General features: G+C 34.0%; 1 protein-coding gene across 1 annotated transcript in view; it reads left to right on the forward strand.

Moving 5' to 3' along the window:
- LOC108977350 overlaps positions 1 to 22,787 on the forward strand; it is a 43,844-nt gene that overhangs the window by 8,516 nt on the left and 12,541 nt on the right. The window contains 9 exon segments of the mRNA XM_018946969.1: positions 2,915 to 4,682; positions 5,182 to 5,354; positions 5,412 to 7,791; positions 7,855 to 7,983; positions 15,905 to 15,967; positions 19,110 to 20,369; positions 20,723 to 20,990; positions 21,043 to 21,200; positions 21,609 to 22,674. Coding sequence (XP_018802514.1) covers positions 2,915 to 4,682; positions 5,182 to 5,354; positions 5,412 to 7,791; positions 7,855 to 7,983; positions 15,905 to 15,967; positions 19,110 to 20,369; positions 20,723 to 20,990; positions 21,043 to 21,200; positions 21,609 to 22,674 — 7,265 coding nt within the window.

A 22,787-nucleotide genomic window follows, 5' to 3' on the forward strand; every position in this document is an offset into this window, starting at 1 on the left:
AGCACTTGGATTACTGACAGAAGTGGCAAAGCAACAATATGGTCCTGCAATGGACGAACATTCACATCTTGCTGCAGAGAAGCAAAAAATGGCTTTACATGGGCGCAAATAGGGGGGATTTATTACGTAAGCTGCTATGCTCGTCCCAGTGCGTTCGTTAGAGAATTTGAAGACTTCCTTTTGGAATTATCCTTAGAAAGCAGAGGAAAATCACCGATAATAATTATATATAGAATTCCTGAGCCAAACCAACCTCACAATAATAAACAGTGGCACAAAAAATACTTACCAAAAAGGAAATAAAGGTTCTGTAATAGACCTGATGTTTGCAAATGATGCACTAAGCAGACACATTAAGTGGAAAGTGTCAGACATGTTCACAAATAGTGACCATATGGCAATCATCGCAGAAGTTTTATTCTCTCGAGACCAGGAACCCCCACGCAGTAACACTACACATAAACGAAGCTGGCAGCAAACAGATTTTGACACTGACGTTTTTGAGACAGTCTGGAGCGCAGCAATAGCACCAGGCGAAGGCAGCGTCCACTTAGTAACCGCATTGCAAAAGGAACTTGCAGCAGCATGCGACGCTGCAATGCGAAGGACAAAATGTCACAATAAGCGAAGACCTGTATACTGGTGGAATGAAGAAATTGCCATGCTGAGAAAGCTCTGTCACTCAGCCCGACGTCGCCTTTCAACGCAATCTAAGTGGCGAAAACGAAAACCTTCTCAAAGAAGCTTTTAAAAACCACAAGAAGCTTCTAAAGTCAGCTATAATCCGTAGCAAGAGAAACTGTTTTGAAAAGATCTGTAAAGAAGCGAATATAGACCCCTGGGGGACTGCTTATAAAATTTGTATGTCCAAATTTCAAAATAAACGGCAGCAACCCAATGAAGAAAGTCGTCGAGGCATTATTTCCGACGCACACCCTGATTACTAGCGCTGTGCGGCGAAACTAAGCTCCTGAATCACCCCCACTGGTTACGGAAGAAGAACTATTGGGCATAGCTAAACAACAAAGCGCCTGGTATCGACGGCATACCAAACAGAGCTCTAATCTCGAAACCCACTCTTTTCGCAAAAATGTACAATGCATGCATAAAAGAAGGGATGTTAACCGATCCCTGGAAAGTCCAGCGTCTGGTTTTAATCCCAAAACCAAAAAAACCACCAGATGAACCTTCTTCGTATCGACCTCTGTGTATGCTCGACACAATGGGAAAAGTGTATGAAAGCATAATAAGAAACCGCTTGGAAATTGCAATCCAGGAGGCCGGCAGACTATCAGAAAGACAATACGGTCTAAAACAGAGGTCTACTATCGATGCACTGAAAGAAGTTGTCGACACTGCGAAAAGAGCAGTAAGTGGCAAAAGATGGAAAGGTGGTACAAAAAANATAAAATAAAATAAAAAAAAATAATAATAAAAAAACTGCATCATTACTTGCTCTATATTACTTTAAATTCAGCAAGACATCAAATATATAGGCTACTTTATGTACATACTATACATACATATGTAACAGTCGGGACAGTTTTGTCAACAATTCAACAATTTTAACACAAGTAACAAGTACTATGACGCCGTAAACATACTCAACTGACCATGCGTAATTCTTTTTGTTGGTATTTGGTAAAAATTTTATGTAAAAGTTTCAGTTTTTACTCACTATGTAAATATACAACAATCTTTTTGCACCAAAAATAGCGCATGTGGGCTTCTATTCGGGATAAATTGCGTAACTCTGATGAATTATTCGTGAATTTTCATAGGGTTTTATCTCAAACTATACCATAGAATTGGAGACTTCATCTTTATATATAAAAAGTGCGTCCCACGTTTTGTCCGCAATGGACTCCTAAATTACTGAACTGATTTTAATAAAATTTTTGTATAAGTTTATTAAATTTAAGACATCACTCATTCCCAACAACAATATTAAAGTAAATATTAATATTTGGGAAAAATGTTATTTTGAAAATGTACTTTATTTTCATAACATAACACAGTCTTAATACTCGCTCTACTAAATTCCATATTGCCGAAACGAAAATGCCGTCGGCATATGTGCAAATGGGATATATTGCTTCTTCCAAATTTTTGAAATGAAAACTGCGCTGTCAAACAGCTGAAGTGACAGCTTATTACTTACAATATATGGCAAACTAGTTAGTATTCCATATATTGTAATCAATAAGCAATATGGGTCTCCACAGGCAATAGGCACGGCAATACAGTTAGTAAGATTTTATCCTGTCGAGATGCCCCGTTAAATTCGTTATTTTTTCCAATGAAATTTATTTGTGTGAACATATTCAAAATTACACCTCAAGTACAATCCCTTTGATTCTTATACCGACAAAAACGTTTTCGCCTTTATTCGTACATACAATTTTCACTGTATTGAAAAGTATAATAGTATATATGAATAATAGTATAAAATACCACAGCAACGTGTGTGCGGATACATCAGGAATTACTTTAAAATATCAAATTTTTACTAAATTAGCATCAGCAAATTTAATCTTAAAGTTTCAGTTTTTACTTACTATGTAAATATACAACCATTTTGTTGCACTATGCTGATAATAGCTCATGTCGACTTCTGTTCGGGATAAATTGGATAATTATGGTGAATTATTCGTGATTTTTCATAGAGTTTTATATTAAACGATACCATAGAATTGAATTACTATAAAATTTTAAATTTTTACTAGATATAAAATAAATGTAATTTTCATGTTATATGATCTTTAACATAATAACAATTGAAAAATGTACAATATTTGTAGTATCAAGCTGTCGCATGTTTAAATGGCCTATTTATTCATTGCATTATAAAGAACTCGAATTAACGTTTACTATGCTTTGTTGATTTACCAAAATCTTTTTTAATTTATTTAAGGAGTTCAACGACTGAAAGCGGTACAAGTATTAGTAAGCAAGTTGATATCAAAAAGTCAACAACGAATCAACCATTAATTACATCACAGAATTCAACCTCAAAAACAAAAAGTTCTATAAAAAAAGAAGGCAATTATCGACGTCACTGTGAACTTACTGGTAACTTAGGGTATGTCCGTGAATATTCAACTCTCTATTCACATCATCATTACTGTCATCATTATCCACAAGAGCTTAAGCAACGATCACAAACAGCTTTGATAAAACCAACAAATTCCTCCCCATCTTATTTTCTGCATCGTTGGCGAAAAGCTGCCCAGCCTGTTGGTTCGGAAACGAAGCCAAATATTCTGAGTAGGGTCCTGAAGGAATTTTCGAGCAGCTCATTAAATAAAATTATCGAACGAAACCGAACAAAAAACTCTAGTTTTGTAGCTAACCAATTAAAGGTGAAAGCTAAAGTTAATGCGTCAAGTCATCGTTCTAAGAGGGTTATTCCAAACTATATCACTGATTCTGACGATTTTCTGCAAAATCATCCACCATTCACAGTGCAAAAGCACGCCACAAATAACAAATTATTTAGCTTGAGATTATCTTCAACCGAATCCGAAACGTTTGCATCATTAGGATTACTAACAAATAGGAGTAAGTCAACACACTCACCAAGAACATCATTAACATATATAGACCATTTTTCACGGGATGGTACTTCTAGTAAAATTGAGCTTGTGGATCAATTAAATACTTCATCAAAGAGTCTTGTAAAAGCCAAACAAGCATTCACCACTTTTACTCACTTTAATTTCAACCAAAGAGATAAGCATTTGATAAGCATAAATAACAATGGAAAAAATGGGTTTACTGTGAGTAAAAGAAAAGCAGATGACGTTATGGATGAAAAAAAAAAAAAGGAAGCTTCATCAAATTCTGCGACACGACGTGTAGGTACTATTTCATTTGAAGATAGCAAAGAAAAATCAACTAAGATGACCCAAAAATCAGATTTGAATTTGGATCGATCACAAAGAAATTCCGGAAGGGAAGCACTTTCCACTGGATCTCTTATGTCATCATGCTCCGACACAGCGCTCCTAACACCACCAATTTGTCAAAAGTTTAACAATCCAATGCGTTTTATTAGAAAAAATGTCGACCAATCTTCGAGAAATACTAACACAAATTACCTTGAGTTCGAAACGGAGTTTCCCCGGGATTACGATGATAATATCGAGATGTTATCAAGGGAGGCGGAACATTTAGAAAACCAGTTCCGTACTCCTACTCGTACTAGTAACTCAGAAATCAAAATAGCCACCTCCCATAATATAAAAAAAGGCGAAATAATAGACCCCGATCCGCATACACTTCAAGTAAATACTGTTGTAACAACTTCTACCGGAAAGCGTGTAGGATTTAAAGTAGAAGAAAAAATTGAGGAACACATTGCCGAAAGTAGTATTCTAAAAAAGGCTACGTTAAAAAACGCTGGACGTGCCAGTTTTGAAGATATAGTCCCTGTTGCAGTCACTACACCAATCACGACGGAAGTGGTATCTTCGACCAATTCCAAAACTACAACTTCTACCCAATCGACAATATCCTCTGCGAAAAGTTCTTGCAAAGATGACGACGATGAACCAGTGGCTATGTCACCGTGTGGACGTTTTTTTAAGTACGACAAGGAAGTAGGCCGTGGCTCATTTAAAACTGTCTATCGAGGATTGGATACAGAAACTGGGGTAGCGGTTGCATGGTGTGAATTATTGGTATATTAAATTATTACGTTATACAATAACTACTATACAGCAATAACATATAATTGTACAGATCAAAAGTGACGCAATAGTGTTGGCTACAATTATTTATATTTCTCTGTCATTCCCTGTTAAATAAAAATAGATTTTGCTTTTGAAAATTYCCAAATTGTGTTATTTGCAAAATAAACAAACTTTTACTTATAATGTGAAATTTTCTCACTTCAATGTCAACCTGATGGGTGTTTTCGTTTTTTTTTTCATAATTTTTTATTTAATTTTCGTAAAACAAATCAGTGAAATGTTTGAAACATTGTATAGTAAAAAATTACGACATTATATGCAAACAATAAAAGGAAACTTACAAATGTAGCTGGCATGTTATATAAACATGATAGTTACCAGAATTGTTAATTCTCTAAATAAGAAATTATTTAAAATTCTGCTGTGTAGTAATTCGTATTTTATTTTAAGTGTTATTATTCCTTTTTTAATAATTATAACTTATTAGGACAAGCAAGTTAAAAAGAGTGAACGTATGAGGTTTCGTGAAGAGGCAGACATGCTGAAGAAATTGCAACACCCAAATATTGTACGTTTCTACACGTACTGGGAAAACTCGGTGTCACGAAAAAAGAATATTGTTCTAGTCACAGAATTAATGCTTTCAGGAACTTTAAAATCGTAAGCAGAAGTCCAAAAATGAAATATGGCTTTTTAATTCTTAATTCTCCGTTATAGATACCTAAAACGATTTAAGAAGATAAACCCTAAGGTCTTGAAGTCTTGGTGCAGACAAATTTTGAAGGGATTACATTTTCTACATACTCGCCCTTTACCTATAATTCACCGTGATTTGAAATGTGATAATATATTTATAACAGGAACAACTGGTAGTGTAAAAATAGGAGATTTGGGACTAGCAACATTAAAAAATCGTTCTCATGCCAAATSTGTGATTGGAACTCCTGAATTCATGGCACCAGAAATGTACGAGGAACATTATGACGAATCAGTAGACGTTTACGCTTTCGGTATGTGCATGTTGGAAATGGCTGTGTCCGAATACAAGAAAGTGATTTCTGGAATTAAACCTGCAGCCTTATCCAAAGTGGAAGACCCAAAAGTGCGTGAGATTATTGAGAAATGTATAGAACTCAAAAAAGAGGACAGACCCAGTTGTAAGGATCTTCTGAACTCAGAGTTCTTTGAAGAAGATATAGGTATTCGTGTAGAGCCAACTGCTACTGAAGCATTTTTAAGTAACCCCGAAAATAACATAAYTGAGTTTCGGCTTCGGTTTCTTGATCCTAAAAAACGATTATCTAAGCACAAAGAAAATGAGGCTATTCAATTTGAATATGATATAAAAATCGACGATTGTGAACAAATATGTCATGATATGACCAAAGAAAATATAATTACAGAGGAAGATTCTCGTGCTGTTGTTCGAATGTTGAAAGTGCAAGTTTTTTCACTACTGAAAGAACGAATGCAAAGGCAAACTCAATTGCAATTGCAAAACGAGAAATCGCGGTTGGAAAAGTTAGCATTGCAAAAGCAACGTGCGATGTTGGGACCAAATGCTGAAGAGGAAGATGAAGAAGCTGAATCAGAAGAAGAGGATGAAAATTTGAAGGCAAGATCTGAAAATCTTATTGACATAGCTCCAAATTTTACTACAGATTCAGCTAAAAAGACTGATAAAGAACATTTAGCTGACATATCTGTGAGTGTTCCATTCCAACAACAGACTTCATCTGGACAGGCAGTGAAACAGCAGACTATTTTACAGCAAAATTTTTACTCTAATAATGGACAAATGATGCCAACACAGTCAGTAATATCTTCAGGAGCAATACAACCTACAGTTCATTTCGTCTCACAACCTCAAATGGYATCTTTTCAGAATTCCACAACACCTATACAGGATATTTCAGCCATTCAAATCATTTCTCCTACCAAAGGAAATTTGCCATTTAATAACTCAAGTCAAAGTTATRTCAACCAGCAAGTTTCAGTATCTATGTCAAAACCAGTTGGTCTTTCARTGCCAATTTCTAATACAGTTCCATTTCCTGTTGTAACATCACAATCAATGCAACAGATGGTACATCAACAGATAACACAGCCCTTGTTACAACAACAACAATCGCAATTGGTGCAACAACAGAGAGGGACAAATCAACAAGTGACCCAACAGCCTATAATAACAYAACAACTAAGSAACCAAACGAACACCTCTCAAATTCAACAGCTACCTCTGAATCAACAAACGCAAGTATCTCACCAGCAGCACATACCCCAATAAGTTGTAAGTCAACAACAATTTCCAAAGCAAAATCAGTTAATACCACAGCAAATACCTTCACAGCAAGCAACCCAGCAGACAAGTCTGCAGCATCCAATGCAACAACTAAATCAACAGGTGCCAAATCAACAACAAGTTAATCTTAGTCATCAATTATGTCAGCAACAGGGTACAGTTCCACACCAAGACTCTCAGCAACATCAACTAACTTCGCAACAACAACTTTCTCAACAGACCGCTAGTAATATAAACCCTATAAATAATCAGCAGTCGCAAAGGATTGTTCAACAGTCATCTACTACGACATTTGGGCCTCAAACAACCGCTCAGCAGCCAAATACTACACAGCCAACAGTTTATCAGCAGCTAGTGCACACGCAAGAACTGCCAAACACACCATGCACATGTGTGCAACAAATTTCTACGATAACGCCATCAGTTACTCAATCTTCCCCTACATTAACACCACTAAAAATTGTTTCTGACCCTCTCGCTATTAACATTTCGAACCTTATACCAGACTCTATTGCAAATAATAGTGCACCACCTCAAATAAAAAATACTAGTTCAAGTTTAAGCACTGCAAAACCGAACTTTAATACTCAAATTTCTAATGAAGAAAAGCAAGGAGTTCGCGCCTCAAAGACGCGAAGATCTAATCGGAGCAGCAATGAACGTGTGCCAAAGCTTAGTGTTACAGGTATAGAACACGGTACCCTCATAAACTGCCATATGGAAAACAAACCAAAAACAATAACGTTCAAATTCGATATACGCGATGTGAATCCAACAGAAATTGCTAACAAGCTAGTAAGCATGCTTATGTCAAATCAAAATAATATTTGTTAATTATAAWTTTTTTATGTTCCATAGATTGCTCAAAATTTGTTGTCAAAGTATCAATCAGTGGTATTCGCGGAAATGATCAATGACATAATACAACAAGTGGAGTTAAATCCCGGTCAGATACCCGTCCCAACATATTGTCGTAACATGGAAAAGGTATGAGGATTTTTCTAATAATTAAATAAACTRTAGATATTCAATTGTTCAACAACATATTTTATATGAGGTTGCGAAAGTGAAGGGGTAAATGTTTTGTATGAGGCTACTTAGATATCAACGAAGAAAGTAACAAGATGTATTATTACTACAAGATCAAAGATCAAGCAATTTATTAAATAGTTTTTAATTAGTTCAGTTGTGGAAAATATAATCAACAATCAATCAATCGATTACGGGTATTCAAATATTGTTATTAATTAAGAGTTATGTGTAGTCAGAGACATTAAAACAATTACAATTTTAAATATTTTTTGCCAGTAAATTATTTTATTTTATGAAATTTTTAGTTRTTATATAATGTTTCGACTTCACTTGACAGAAAAAAAATAATGACCATAAAAGTAATTGCTGTTCGTGTTTATCCAGTTCCAACCAAGTTGCGAGCATCACTCATCCTTGGAGATTCATTTAAAATCAATCGAACAAAAATTTTAGTATTAATAGATAATATAGTGCCTGATTTTCATTTACAAAATGGCGGCTTTAGACTTTTTCTTACAGATTTTCAGAAAAAATAACAGTTAACTGTTTATAAAAAATTTAAATCACAAAAATTCTTAGATTTGGCACTAGTTTTTTTAGAAGTGATTATTTGCTAAAAAAAAATATAGTTTTGAGAAAAAAAACACGTGGTTTTACAAAGTTCCAGAGCGCTCTTTCAGAGAATATTTCTAAAATATTGTATTTTATTAATGTGCTAAAAATTATTTAGAAAATTCTGACTACCCCTAAACCCAGAAGTTGTTCTTTGAAGCATATCAAACTTTTTACTTATCRTTAAAGCAAACATAAGGAATATCAGAATAAACGCTCTGCCTTTCATGCTTCTCTCTGATATTTAATATTTCGTATTTTGTTATTTTCATTTTAATGGATTGGGTAAATTATACCTTTCAGAATTTTATTTCAATCCTATTAAGGATGTTGCTTTAGCAAAGTTTTCAGTTTGTATCGAAGTTATATGCTATAGTAATCCGATCTAAACAATTTCATCGGAGATTACATTGTTACCTTACAAAATAATCTGTACCAAATTTCGTGAAAGTATCTTGTCAAATGAAAGTTTTTCATACAAAAACTTGATTCCGATCATTCAGTTTGTATGGCAGCTATACGCTTTAGTTAACCGATCTGAACAATTTCTTCGCAAATAACATTGTCCTAGAAAATAACTTGTTCCAACTTTTGTGGAAATACCTTGCGAAACGTGAAAATTTTCCATACAAGAACTTAATTCCGATCGTTCAGTTTGTATAGCAACTATATTTTACAGTGGTCCGATATCGCCAGTTCCGACAAATGAGCAGCTTCTTGGAGAGAAAATGCGTATAAAGAATAAGCGTGGATTACGCGTGACACTTCAAATGGTGCATACACATCTCTATATATGTTTACACACAAGGAGAGTAGAATATAAAAGTATATGTAGTATATAATGCTTTGTTTTAGTCTTCATGTTTCCAACACTCCTCAACACAGTATATTTACATTCTCAAATTAATGAAGTAAATAAAATAATTTCTTTCTACAAACCAATTTAAGAATTAAGGAATATTTACTTTACAGAAGTCCTATTAAATTAATACATTTCACATGTTTAGTTCCACTCAAATTCTATGTCAACACATCAGAAATCATATTTTCTGTAGAAACATATTCAATTTCTATACATTTATTTTTATATATTTCCCTGACGTGGGCTATGTGTTTGCATGTTCTTGCATGAAACTTGGGATTCATAACTAAACATTGTGCGCTTCGATTATCGCTGTAAACCGGTATCGTCTCAATGGTCTTTTAATTCCGAATTCGCCCACCAGTTTCTTAACGTACACTGCTTATTTTGCCATCGTGGGTAATTTAATATACTCGTCTTCTGTAACTATCGCCAGCCCAATCCGCATCCACATAACAGTGAAAGTTCTGCACAGTCTTCTTATAATGGAGCTGCCGCTCTGATACACCTCCCAAGTAGCTTAGCGGCTGCGTTGTGCTCCTTGTGGGGATCATTCATCTGCACAAGCTTTGCTGTAGAATGCAATGTGTCTGGTCTAGTAGCCAAAGCCAGATATAATAGAGACCCGATCAATGACTGATAGTTAATTTAGTTCGCTCGGTCACAGTCCTCATTTGTACAACTAACTTGATGTCCAGCTTCAAATAGCATACTATTTAGTTTACAGTTTTGCATACAATAATGCAAATTGCCTTCAACTTTGCGTATATATAAACATGGCTCACTGGGGTAAGGGGTAAAACCATTCTTCAATTAAACCTTCAAACTGCCGCATGTATACCTCATCACGTAAATCACTATTGAGATAAGCAGAGGATACGTCCATTTAGTGTATGTACATTCAATGCTCAACTGCCATAGCTATAACCAGTCTTATTGTGAGGTACCTGGCAACTGGAGAAAAATTTTAGGAATAATTAATGCCCAGACGGGGAGCACCCCTTAGCAACCAACCGTCGACGTTCCCATACTTATCGCGCTTGACGGCAAATTCCCACTTGCATCCAATGGACTTCTCGTCTTTTGGTAGATCTACCAGAGACCAAGTTTCATTTTCCCGTAAACTATTAATCTCTTTCTAAAGCGAAACTTTCCACTTGTCCCCATAGTGCAAGTCCAATGTCTTGTTAGATTTTCTGGGACTGCTACATCATCAGTTGTAAACACGTTCAACATCTGGTATAATCTTCGGTCGCCCATGTCCCTCCATTTGTGCATCTCTAAGATCACCTTGATGGTCATCTTAGCGAGCCACATCTTATATTTCAGTACTCGGCAAACCGTCGGTAACGGCTTAAGGTTCTACTTCTGAAAGTTTGTGAGTACTCTAACATATAGCTGCCGAATTGCCCCTTTCGAGTTCAACAATCTGACATTCAGTTGCCCCAAAATTCTAAATTTATTCACCATTAGATTCTCTTCTATGAATATGAAGACACGGGCCTCGATCACTTTTTGTTTATCAGGGTTATATAGGCGGTATGACTTTGTCGTTTCTGAATATCCTACCATGATATACTCTTTGTCCTTTGTATAGAATTTATTTTTGCGTGTTTTATCCAGAACAATGCATTTGGCACCAAATATTATTAGATGTCCAAAATATGGCCTTCTCCCTAACCACACCTCAAATGATGTCATGCCAGGAAGTGTTCATGTCTCCGCACGATTCCTCAAGTACGAGGCTGTTTTTATCGCCTCTGCCCAAAACCTCTTAGGAAGACCAGTATTCAATAGCATACTGCGCGTCATCTCTATCAATGTTCTATTAGCCGCCACACATTCTAGATCGCACCACTATCGAGACACCATGCACTTTTCGAAATTTCTCCCGAATGATAAAATAAGCACGAAACAGAATACGTTTTTCCCTTGCACTATTCTCGGTTTCACTTTTCGATCCGTTTCTTTGCTTGCATTTCACAGCTTTGTGATCCAAGATTGTAGCGATTTTTTCGCGTTTCTTTGTTGTCCGCTAACAGAACCGTAATCTCTTGTTGTGTTTTCCTGTATTGCAAACGCTCTTTTTTTTATCATTTTTTGTCTGCTCTTCATTTACTCTATGCCTCTTAGTTTTAATTTCAAAATGTCAAATGAAGCCATGACAGACTAGACAACAACATAATCGCCTTCACAGGGTCGCATAAGTCTATGCCCAGCACTGCCAATTTGTTTGTAATTTCCACAAACTAAAACTAACAAACTGTACTTTATGGATTGGACCGGCCTTGGTGTGAACTGCTTTTACATTCTCCTATGCATCTGACGAGGGTAAGTGCTGCCTTTGAAAAGATTACACGTTTAGTATGATGCAAGCTAACGCCTTTCTATCGAGTTTGATCAACTGTCTCAGATTCAGGCATGGTGAAATCACCACACACAACGTTCCACAGGTTTAATGTTCAATTTAGAACAATCTGCATATATGTATGTACATAGCCCACACATCGTAATTTTCTTCACTTAGTGCCTCAATTTGCCAAGACATATTCATTTTAAAAAGTCCAGAATTGCTTTTTTTTTTATAAAGTCAAAATCTTTCAATCGCACCGTGATGCTATCTGAGCCCATAACCTATTGAGGATGTTGCTTTAGCAAAGTTTTATTAGTAACTAAAAAGAAAAAGAATACAATGAATTTTGCGCACAGGCAGCGAATACGTATAAAGCAAAGCGTAGATTATGCATGACAATTCAAACGGTGCGTATATGTACATCTCAATGTATGTTTACATATAAAAGCATCTATATCAAATCTAATTGATAAGCAACAAAAACAAAAGAAATATGAAATAAAAACAAAAACAGCTGCTCAAACCATAAAATGATGAAGTTAGGCTAGGTAAACTTGAACTAGTATGTTAATTCCACTTTACTGTATGGATCAAAAAGACTGGTGCGTATGGACAAAGCGTCTAGAGCCTGTCACAAATTTATTAATATGGCTAATATTAATTGCAGCCAATTCGCTGTGTTTGTAGAAAGTATGGCAACTGAGATGCTTCAACCTTAGTGTGGTTAAAGCGTGACAGTGAAGAAAAAAGTGTATAGATGTTTCTAATTCATCTTCCTTCTTGCGACTATAATAAGTTGCATCCTCCAAAATCCACAGCGTCACCGTGTTAGTGTCATTGGGACAGTGTCAAATGAGGATTTCTATCATGTGGCATTGATGAGAGTTTCCCAACAATTTGCTTTGCTTCGCCTAAATTTTAATTTATAATTATTAATGTCCTATCAAATTGTTTCTTCTATAAGAGAATATTCAGTTTATTTTTCACGTAGAAAGATTATACTTCAAGGTAGTTAAAATCAAAAATTAGTTTGTGCTTGTTATTTTTACTTGTGAAACGCATTATTTTTCAATCAGTTCCACTAAGCAAGTTTTACAGCATTGAATAGAATATATGTAATTCTGTAATATTTGCCAATATGTGTGATTGAAATAAATGTAAGTGGAACACACCTCAATGGTCAATTTCTTATTTTTTATTATTATTTATTACTAGATTAATGATATTTATTGACCATTCAGGTATTCCTATCACTAAGCAACTTGAGAAAAGTAAAAACTACTCAATACCTTTGTTAAAGGTCAACATCTAAAGGCATTGCTCTCTTACAGAACAGTTTTTAATTTAGGGACGAGTTGGAGAGAATAAATTAATTAGAAATTAATCTATCAAACTCTCAATTCCTCTAATAGGGTTTAGTGCAGGCATGTATGTATCTTTATGCTTTCTTAAAATTCTTAAAAACCAATGATACATGCATTTTAGTATGACATTTGAAGACAATTATGCTAAATTAATATGAAGCAAGTAAGAAAGAGGAAGTTCGCGTGCAACCGAATATTTTAAACTATCGCAACTTCAACGCCTGGGAAATACCTTATGATGTAAAACGACAACCAGAGGACCAGAATCTAAGCAGTTGTTATATACATATACTCTATATTTCATTAAGGTACCTCTCATACAATCACTAATCATAAGTCAGCCGGAAATTCGAAAATCCTGCCTGTTATATGGGGCCAGGTCAAGTTTTCGTCCAATTGTACCTAACCTAAGTTAGGTACAAAGTTATACTGTTACGAGTAAACACGTTTTTTAATTTTCAGTAAGTTAACTCAAATATTGACCGATATATCCGGCATAAAGTCATTTGCAAGTTCGAAAATCTTTATATTAGGTATATGGGGGCTCAGGGAAGTATTAACCCGATTTAAAACATGTTTGATACACGCAGATACTATTGTCAGAAAATGATTATGTCTAAATATGAATTGTATAAATATAAAATACACATTGAAAGATATTTTTGGTCAAAAGATATAGATACTTAGACACACAATTTGTACCTAGGGGTTTGAACAGTTTTACTTGGATTTTGACAATTTTTGGTCATAAGGTGGAACACTAAAGGAATTATTAGCGCAAAGTTTTAACCAGTTATATCAGTTGCTTCCTGATTTGTGTAGGAAGTCCGATTTAGTCCATACTGTTATATGAAAATATGATAGAAATAGTTTCAGATTTAGTCCATACTGTGATATGGAAGTATGATAGAAATAGTTTTCAGTTTAAATTTAGTCAAACCCAGTGGGTGGGGTCCCGATATATGTGATTTCTCCAAAAAGTAGGCAATGCCACGCCCATCGTCCACTTTTCACACCGGCTTCCATAAGCCTTCTCATACCATCTCGGTGGCAAAATTTAATGTCTTTCACGTAATTAGTTATTGATGTATTGCGCTCTTAGTAGTTGTGAACAGTACCGCTTTATGTTGGTACCCTGTCGGTGGGAATTCTTATAATGTTTGCGCTCAGCAAACTTGGTTGCCGTAGCTTTAGTAGTTTAGAAGATATGTACATTAAACTTATTACAGGGCAGGGCCATACCCACTTTTTTTTTTTAATTTTTTGCTCACAGGTCCCTCTTGCTACTGCACTAAATTATAGTTTTATATCTTAATTTCGTGCTTAGGCTTTTGAAGGGTGCGGTTAATGGCGACTTGTGAGCGTAGCTGTAGGCCGTTAGATGGGCGTCTATGAACTCGTAATGTTTTTTGTACCAAGAAACCCGCATACCAAATTTCATCAAGATATCTTAAGTTACAGTTTGCACGGACGGATGACAGACAGACAGTCATCCAGATTTCAACTTTTCTCGTCTTGATCATTTATATATACTATGTATATAACCCTATGTCTATCTTGCTTAATTTTAGGTGATACATGTAACCGTCAGGGGAAAAAAACTAATATGTTCTGTAGCTATAGGCTGCAGATAATAAAAACGCCGCAATGACAGCAATTATTGAAACCTGCCTTAAAAGAAAAAAGAAGATTTGGGGGGCGCTTTGGATTAAGAAAACTACGATTTTTAATTATTTGAGACAAAAGTTTCCATCAGGTAACGCTGAGCGAGTTTTTCGAAATTTCAATTCATTTTTGTTTGAAGGTAAAAAGGAGATTTGCGAAAAAATCGGCGAATTTGTTTTTATAGCATACAAAGTATTAACAAATTTGAAAATAGCTATCCAACGCTATCTTGTAAATTATGTTCAGATATGTCATTAAAAATTCCAAAAGATCAGTGTAGTACTCTTGAACTTAGGAGGGCATGGACTTTGAAAACGTGAGTTGTGGGGAAAACCGCTTATTTCGTAAACCGTGCTTATTACAGCGTTAAAAATATTCGTTATCTCGTCAATTTTGTTCCAGTCGCCTTGACGTATTATGCATTTATTCAAAAGACAAAAAAAATCGAAAAAATGTTAAAAGCCTATACCCTTTAAATAAAATTTAGGGCATAGGCGCTGTTTGAAACGAGGGGTAGTAATATATTATTTTGAAGTACATTATTTCTAAACGAACTCCACTAAATTCGGAATTTTTTTTTATCTAAGACAGTGTATTTTTATGGTCCTTTCAAGACATATTGTATGAAACTAGTACGAAAAAAATTATAACTAACTTTTCTGTTATAATACCCCTTTACTTCGTTTCTAACGGCAACCCTCATATAAATAGTTTATGTTTTTGAAATTATTTAAGTTTTGTCTTTTTTATTACAACATAATTTCGTTCACAAATGATTATTATGAATTGTTTTTTAACATCAATTTAATTTTTTAGTTATGTTCAGATTGCAAATATTAGATAATATAATTTTCCCAGTTTTAAACCATTTGTAGCTACTATAAACTTTTGAAATTACGAATTATGTAGAAACTACTATTAACAGATTTTTCCCTTTATAAAGTCTTTATGCGTTCTTGTACAAAAAAGTCTAGTATAATGTCGATATGTATTCTCTTTTTGGAAACGCTACTTAAATAGGTCCGTCATGCGTCTTTAACTCGTCAGCGCTCAGCGTTCAGAACTCATCAAAGGCATAGATCAGTAAGTGTTCCAGTTTTATAGTGTTTTTATAAAAAAGTGTGTAATTAAAAAAGAGCGGAGAAAGAACAAAGACAATTGCAATTAAAAAAATCTTTAAATATAAATAATGTAAACAAAATTGTTTAGTTCATAGACGAACATTTTCTTATTACACGAATTCATAAAAAAAAATTTTTTTTTGTATGATATAAAGTGAGTCAAATTTGGTTAGATTAAATTTTATGACCTTCCAGCATCGTCAATTCAAATAACTCGTAAAGAAATTAAAAAATGGAAAGGTATCTAATTGTCAATTATATTAATCATGTTATTGCTAAGTTTATAACGTTAAAATTTACGTATTATTTCATAAACTTAATTAATTGTAAGTATTTAATTAAATTGCGGTATAACCTCATATTGGGATACACTTGGCTTAAAATTAATTTACAATTGTGGTGCATAAACAAATTCATAGTGTATGTAATTACATACAATGTTTGTGTATATAATGGGCTTAATATTACTTCTAAAACATACAAAGCAAGCGAATTTTGATATAAATAAACAGTGAAAATATTTAGCTCACTGAGAACTAACAACCAGATGCATTCAGTAAGTCATTTGTTGCGCACGCGTTGTTTGATAGTAGTTATACCATTTTGAAGTTGATCCATGGAACGCTAATAAACCGGAACATTTTATTAAATAATTTTTTTTTTGTTTACGCAAAAGTGAAAACTAAGTTCCTCATTTTAATACATAGTAATCGGATTTGTGTTCGGATATTTGAAACATGAAAAAATCATAGAAATAACACTGGCTTTCATAAAATTTTTAAACGTAATGTGTTGTTACTTTTAAAGTATAATGAAAGTAAAAGAAAAAGAGGTAAATTTATATACACCATGAATTATTCAAAAATAACTTCGTAGTCGTTTTCAATTTATCTTTTCATTTGATAACTGCTTATATTGTTAAACAATTCCAATCTTCCTGTTTATTGGTTATATGTATGGTCATTGACATATTTGCAATCAATATCATAAGGATTTGAAATTTTTGTCAATGGTTTCTCTCTCCAATTACAACTATAATCCCACTATGCGTATTCTGAGGGAAATGCTACTGCGGAGTTACAACAATTCTAAATTTTTAATAAAAATATAGTAATATTAGTATAGATCAGAACTAAAAAGCTTTGAGAATACGCCGCCGGAAATAGTGAAAGCATTTAAAGAAATAGATATATACAAACCAAAGATACTGCCACAATTATGAGCAAACATTTTATCTGTTATGTAGCGATTTTTTATGAAACTACAAGCATTCCTTGGTAGCCTGAAATTGAAGTATTGATTGGTATTATAGACTGGTGATAACCAGCCACTGTAACGCCCACAAAAAAGTGTATTGAAGCTAAAAATTGTAAAAGGCTATAACAAACGATACTACAAACCAAAATTCAAAACTGTAATTTAGTGGGAATGGTAGTTGAGAAGGAGTGTAAAATTTGGTGAACTTCGACTTACTACACTTTGATAAAATGGTTCATATTGGAATTCAAATATACCCACTGTCCATATAGCGTAAGTACAGTTGCTAATCGACAACATATTTGCAAAGAATATTGCCTAACGAACGCAGACCACTTTGTATTATTGTAGGTTAAACTGTCAAAATCAAGTCCAAAAATTGGTTGCGCTTTAAAAATTTAGTAATATTTTATGTAATAATTGAACACTTTTTATGGTGAAATATTTTTTTAAAAATTCAAATACGATTACAATAATAATATAATTGTAACAATTGTGCACAAATCCTGCATTCATATTTACTAAAAAAAAATTAGAAAAAAGAAAGTATTTTTTTTTAAAGATTATTTATAATTGTGAGCATGAATCAACCTGAAAAACGGTCAGTACACCTAAATTTAATAATTTCACAATGAATGTAAAAATTAATTCAATTCTGCTTAACATAACTAGTTAAAATTGTAATGGACGTCGTGTTGCCAAAAATGTCAAGTCAAAGTTGTTAACTTCGTTTTCAAATACACTGGTTTTCCAAATATACCCAAACACTAATACCTGGTTCATAGGCATAAGACCGCGCCCTGGCGTGTTTGAAAAAATTACGTGGAATGAAATATTTCAATTTTATTTATTATTTGATCAACAGTCGTTTTGAAGCATAATTTACCTGAAAGTGTTTCTTCGACTTTTTTACTTATAATTGGGAGAGTATAAAATGTTCGGTTGCACCCGAACTAAGCCAACTAATTAGCAATTTCTTTATTTTTAAAATATTGTTAGTTGTATAAAAACGCGTAAGAAAATGTGTAATTGTAAATATACATATTTATATTATTTATTGTATATTTCTCATATTCGTCGTCCACATATATTTGCTCTGAATCGCAATTAACTTTCACTTTCACTACGAGAAAAAATCTACTGGCTAGATAACTTTGTGTGCATTCCGTTTTTAAAACTATGTACTATGTTTTCTCGAAAAAGATTTAATAAAAGGTTTGTAGCGTCATGTCGACCTTATGTAGAAAAGTCAATTTTGAATTTTATAAACACATATTCAAATAAGTCATTAGAATCTTAGCCAAAAATAAAGTTATATCAAACACAAAGCAGTTATAGTATTACTTATAAAATTAAACAATTTAGGTAATAAATTATTTAACATTTTTCAGAATTTTTTTATTAAAAGTACTTAACGGATTTTTGTTTACATAATTTTTGGTTTTGGTGGTTAGACTATGAGTTTTCGAACTTATTAATAATAACTAACACGACTAACACGTTAATTAAGCAAATTGATTTTGTATGTATTGTGCTTATAATATGGTAATAAAAATTTATATTTTTATTTCTTTTCAATAAACTGTTAGACAGATATGGTATTTTTTACGGAGATTGCGTGCAATATTTCTTGTGTGGGTATTTTGGTTTATATCTAAAAAAAATTTTTTCAAAAAGTTGTTTTTGTGAAAATGAGATTAATAACAATAATAATGTCATTGGATCTTTTAATAGTACACTTAAGTACACTTAGGCAAACTATATTTAACCTTTTTGTTTTCCTTTTTTTTTTTTGGTTTACTTATTTATATATATTTTTAACTTTGTAAAATTTTCTTATTAATTAGCGTGATGAGACTTCGAGTGATATATCTCAAATGTTTGAACCTACTATAATGACTTCTGAGCCACTTTCCGCAAATGTTGGCTCTTTCGTAGTTGGTAAAAGCAATACCATGCCATCAACTATAACAAGTTTGGAAATTTCGAACGAACAGACAGCAGATCAAGATACTTCATTTTCGCCGGGAACGATAATAAGTTCGAGAAATCTTAATTTGACTACAATCGTTACTGCAACAACGGCATCTATGTCTTCATCTACTACAACGTCAGATACTGCCAACAACAGTAGTGACAATGTAATAGGATCTGGATCGGCGTCTCGCAAAACAAGTACAGCATCAGAATACACATCCCTGTCATCTGATTATACTCCTGATAACACAATTACGTCGTCAACATCAGCTTTCGCAATGGAAAACCCACCAAATGATGCCAATAATGAAGTCGAAATATGTGGCGAGATATTAACTTCGCCCCCTCAGTCTATAGCAGATGTTGCAGTGTCCAATACCTTAGGTACCACAGTTACGTCAAATGTTGTTTCACCTTTACAAATACCGGAAAATCAGAAAGATTCCGATGAAACATCTGATGGCACAGGACAATTTACTGAAGCAGAACGTGCAACATACATGCAAACATCGAGTAAGATCCATGACATAGAACTCCTGCATGATAATATTAATGATCACGGGCAAAAATCCATTGGTGCTACAGCGGTTATGAATCCAGTATCTGCAGCTAGAAAGATATCACGTTTTCTTGTAAATCCTGTTATTACCTCTTGTGGGGATGGAACATTAGAAGTAACTACAACATCCCAAGCTAACCAAAAGAGACATACGTCTATGGTCATGAAAACCGATGAGGGTATAGGAGACTCACAAGATAAAGTTCCTCATTCATCCACCGAAAACCAAAAAGATAATCAAAGTGTTATTCTGGATTTAAGTGATAGTACAATTGTAACAGAGGCAAGTAATGATAATTTGTCGAACATAAGTACCTCAGCTTTGATAACTGGAGCACCACTATCTTTGGTATCTACCAATACCGTTACGACACCGTCAATATTATCAGCCGTTGGTTCAAATAACACTTTGGAACAATTGAAAATCGAATTAGAAAATATAACACATGCTCATGCTTTTGCTAATTCTGTTGTAGCTTCACTTAACACTACTGACCAAAATCAACAGCAGTCAACAACGCAACTACCTACAACGGCACTAACGTCGTCACAGCAACAACATCAAGACGAGGTAGTAAATAGTGTTGGAGTTCTCAATAACCATTCATATGTTTTTCATTTTTCTACTTCTGTTTCTGCTCTGTGTAAAATATTTTAACTAATTTTCTCCACTGATATTTGAGTTATGATTGAATATTAATTAAGAAGGTTGTAAAATAATCACTCATTCAAGGAACATAGGAAATGTAACATTTAAAAAATAAGTTTCCAGTAAAAAGATTGGTTGAAGTTCCATCAAATTTTATTGTTTAAATTTTGATTTTAATTCCATCATTTAAACATATCTTTATATATATATATACGTTTTTAAATTTAATATATTTAGTATGACTCGAATATTTGTAATCATTTCATTTTATACAGATAAATAAACAATCGCCTATAACATCCGCTCAATCACTTGGTCGAAGTACTCCAACAGGATTTTTAAATTCTGCTCGTGGTTCATCTGTCTATAACTCTCGTCGCACATCGCTTGACATAAGTGGTGGCTCTGATTTCCAGCATGTTACAACAAATGTAATTGAAGGATTGGAATCCTCGTATCAAGTTCCTGGCACTAATATACGCAGTAGTAGTGGTGCTGCTTCTTGCACATCCGCTCACACCCCAATAGATCCAAACTCCGAAGGTAAATTAAAATGGATATAGTCAAGTTAATTTTCTACAGTTCTGTTAATTAGTTGGCGGTGCAGGTGGTAGTGCATCGAGTATAAGTGCTGGCGCTGGATATATCGAGTTTAATACAGGCAATCGCCAAGCTGGTGGACTTAGCAAAAGTTCACTAGCAGATTTGGAGAAAAAACTGGCTGCTCTACGACATGTCGACGTGGTAGATGAGGTAGATTTTTTTAAATATACAATTCTTAGCATCACCATGTATTTCACTTATATTAAGGGGAGTATAATCTAACTTGTATTATATTGTCAATTCAAACATTTTGGATGTTTATAATATATTGCCTATACATATTGCAATGAAATTTTTTTAAATCAATAATTCAGGCAACATAAGTTTATATTGTAATAGCATTTTGTACGAATAGATTACATATGATAGGCAAATCATAAGAAAACAATCTTGAATTAGCTTTGAGTAAAACAATTTCTGGAACTTTTAACTTGATAATACCAGAAACGTGCAAACCGTTCATTTCATGTTTTAATAAACGTATAAAGTGGTAGAAGTTTCGTATCGGATGTGATTTTTATAAATTCAATGATTTATTTTTGTGTGTGTTTGAATTAGATAAAAGCTGTCACACCAGTCCAATGTACAAATGCTAAAGTATCAGAAGACCAACGTAATTCGAGGAAAATATCGCGTTTCAGTGTTAGCAGAGTGCAAGAACAGAAAAGTGGAGGCGGTATTAGTAATGGAAATTTATCTGATGCACCGACGACTCCACCGATTAATGCGGAACCACAACAACTACGTATCGATTTGCAGACAATCACCCAACAAACATTCAATCAAACTAAGAGCGATATTGTAAATACACCAACCGAAATTACACATATACCTGGTCAATATATTGCTATAAATAGTGCTAATTCCAATCAACCAATTATTTATCCACAAACATTACAACAACAAAATTCGACTCTGGTTCAAAATGTAGAGCCTACTCAGTCATACTCGCAGACACAAATTAATACTCAGGTATTACAACAACAACAATTTTTGCAACAATTGTTATTGCAGAAGCGGTCAGCTACCCCAACATTACAACTACCCCATTTGTTCCATCAAAACTTTAATCAAGTACAACCAAATATAGCACAACAGCAAGTTATTCAACAACATACGTCACAGGTTAAGCAGCCAAATATACCGCATCAGCAGCAATCTACAATTTTGCAACAGCAGCAACAACAACTTTCCCAACAGAGTCAAACCCAGCAGAAACATCTACAGTTTCCCAATTCAAACTCACACGTTCAGAATGTTCAAATTCAAAGTCATTCCCATATTCAAAACCAACAAACTATGAATCAACAACCAGTTCAGTTACAACAAGTTACTAACCAATCGCAGCTTCAAATTCAACAGGCTCATAACCAGCAATCAGTTCAGAATCAGCAAGCATTTCAAACCCAACAACAAATTCAAGTGGTACACGTTCACAACCAGCAACATACTCCGATTCAACAGCAAATACAAAATCAATTGCAAAGCCAAAATGCAATTCAGCAGCAGCCACCATCCGTTACAAGGCCCCAGCATCAGCAATCCCAAAATCTGATGCAACAAACGAACCAACAACATATTGTTGTAACCCAACACTCGCAGGCACCTTATCCGAGTGGTGAAAGTATGTATCCGATTTTATATATTTATTGTTTTTACTTATATATATTTGTATTTTAACCGGTTTTTCATTTCATTTTTCTTCATCCAGCAAATCCTTCTTTCATATTATCAAAT

Source organism: Bactrocera latifrons, unplaced genomic scaffold (genome assembly GCF_001853355.1).
Source record: "Bactrocera latifrons isolate USDA-ARS-PBARC rearing strain unplaced genomic scaffold, ASM185335v1 scaffold_877, whole genome shotgun sequence".
NCBI classification, from domain to species: Eukaryota; Metazoa; Arthropoda; class Insecta; order Diptera; family Tephritidae; genus Bactrocera; species Bactrocera latifrons.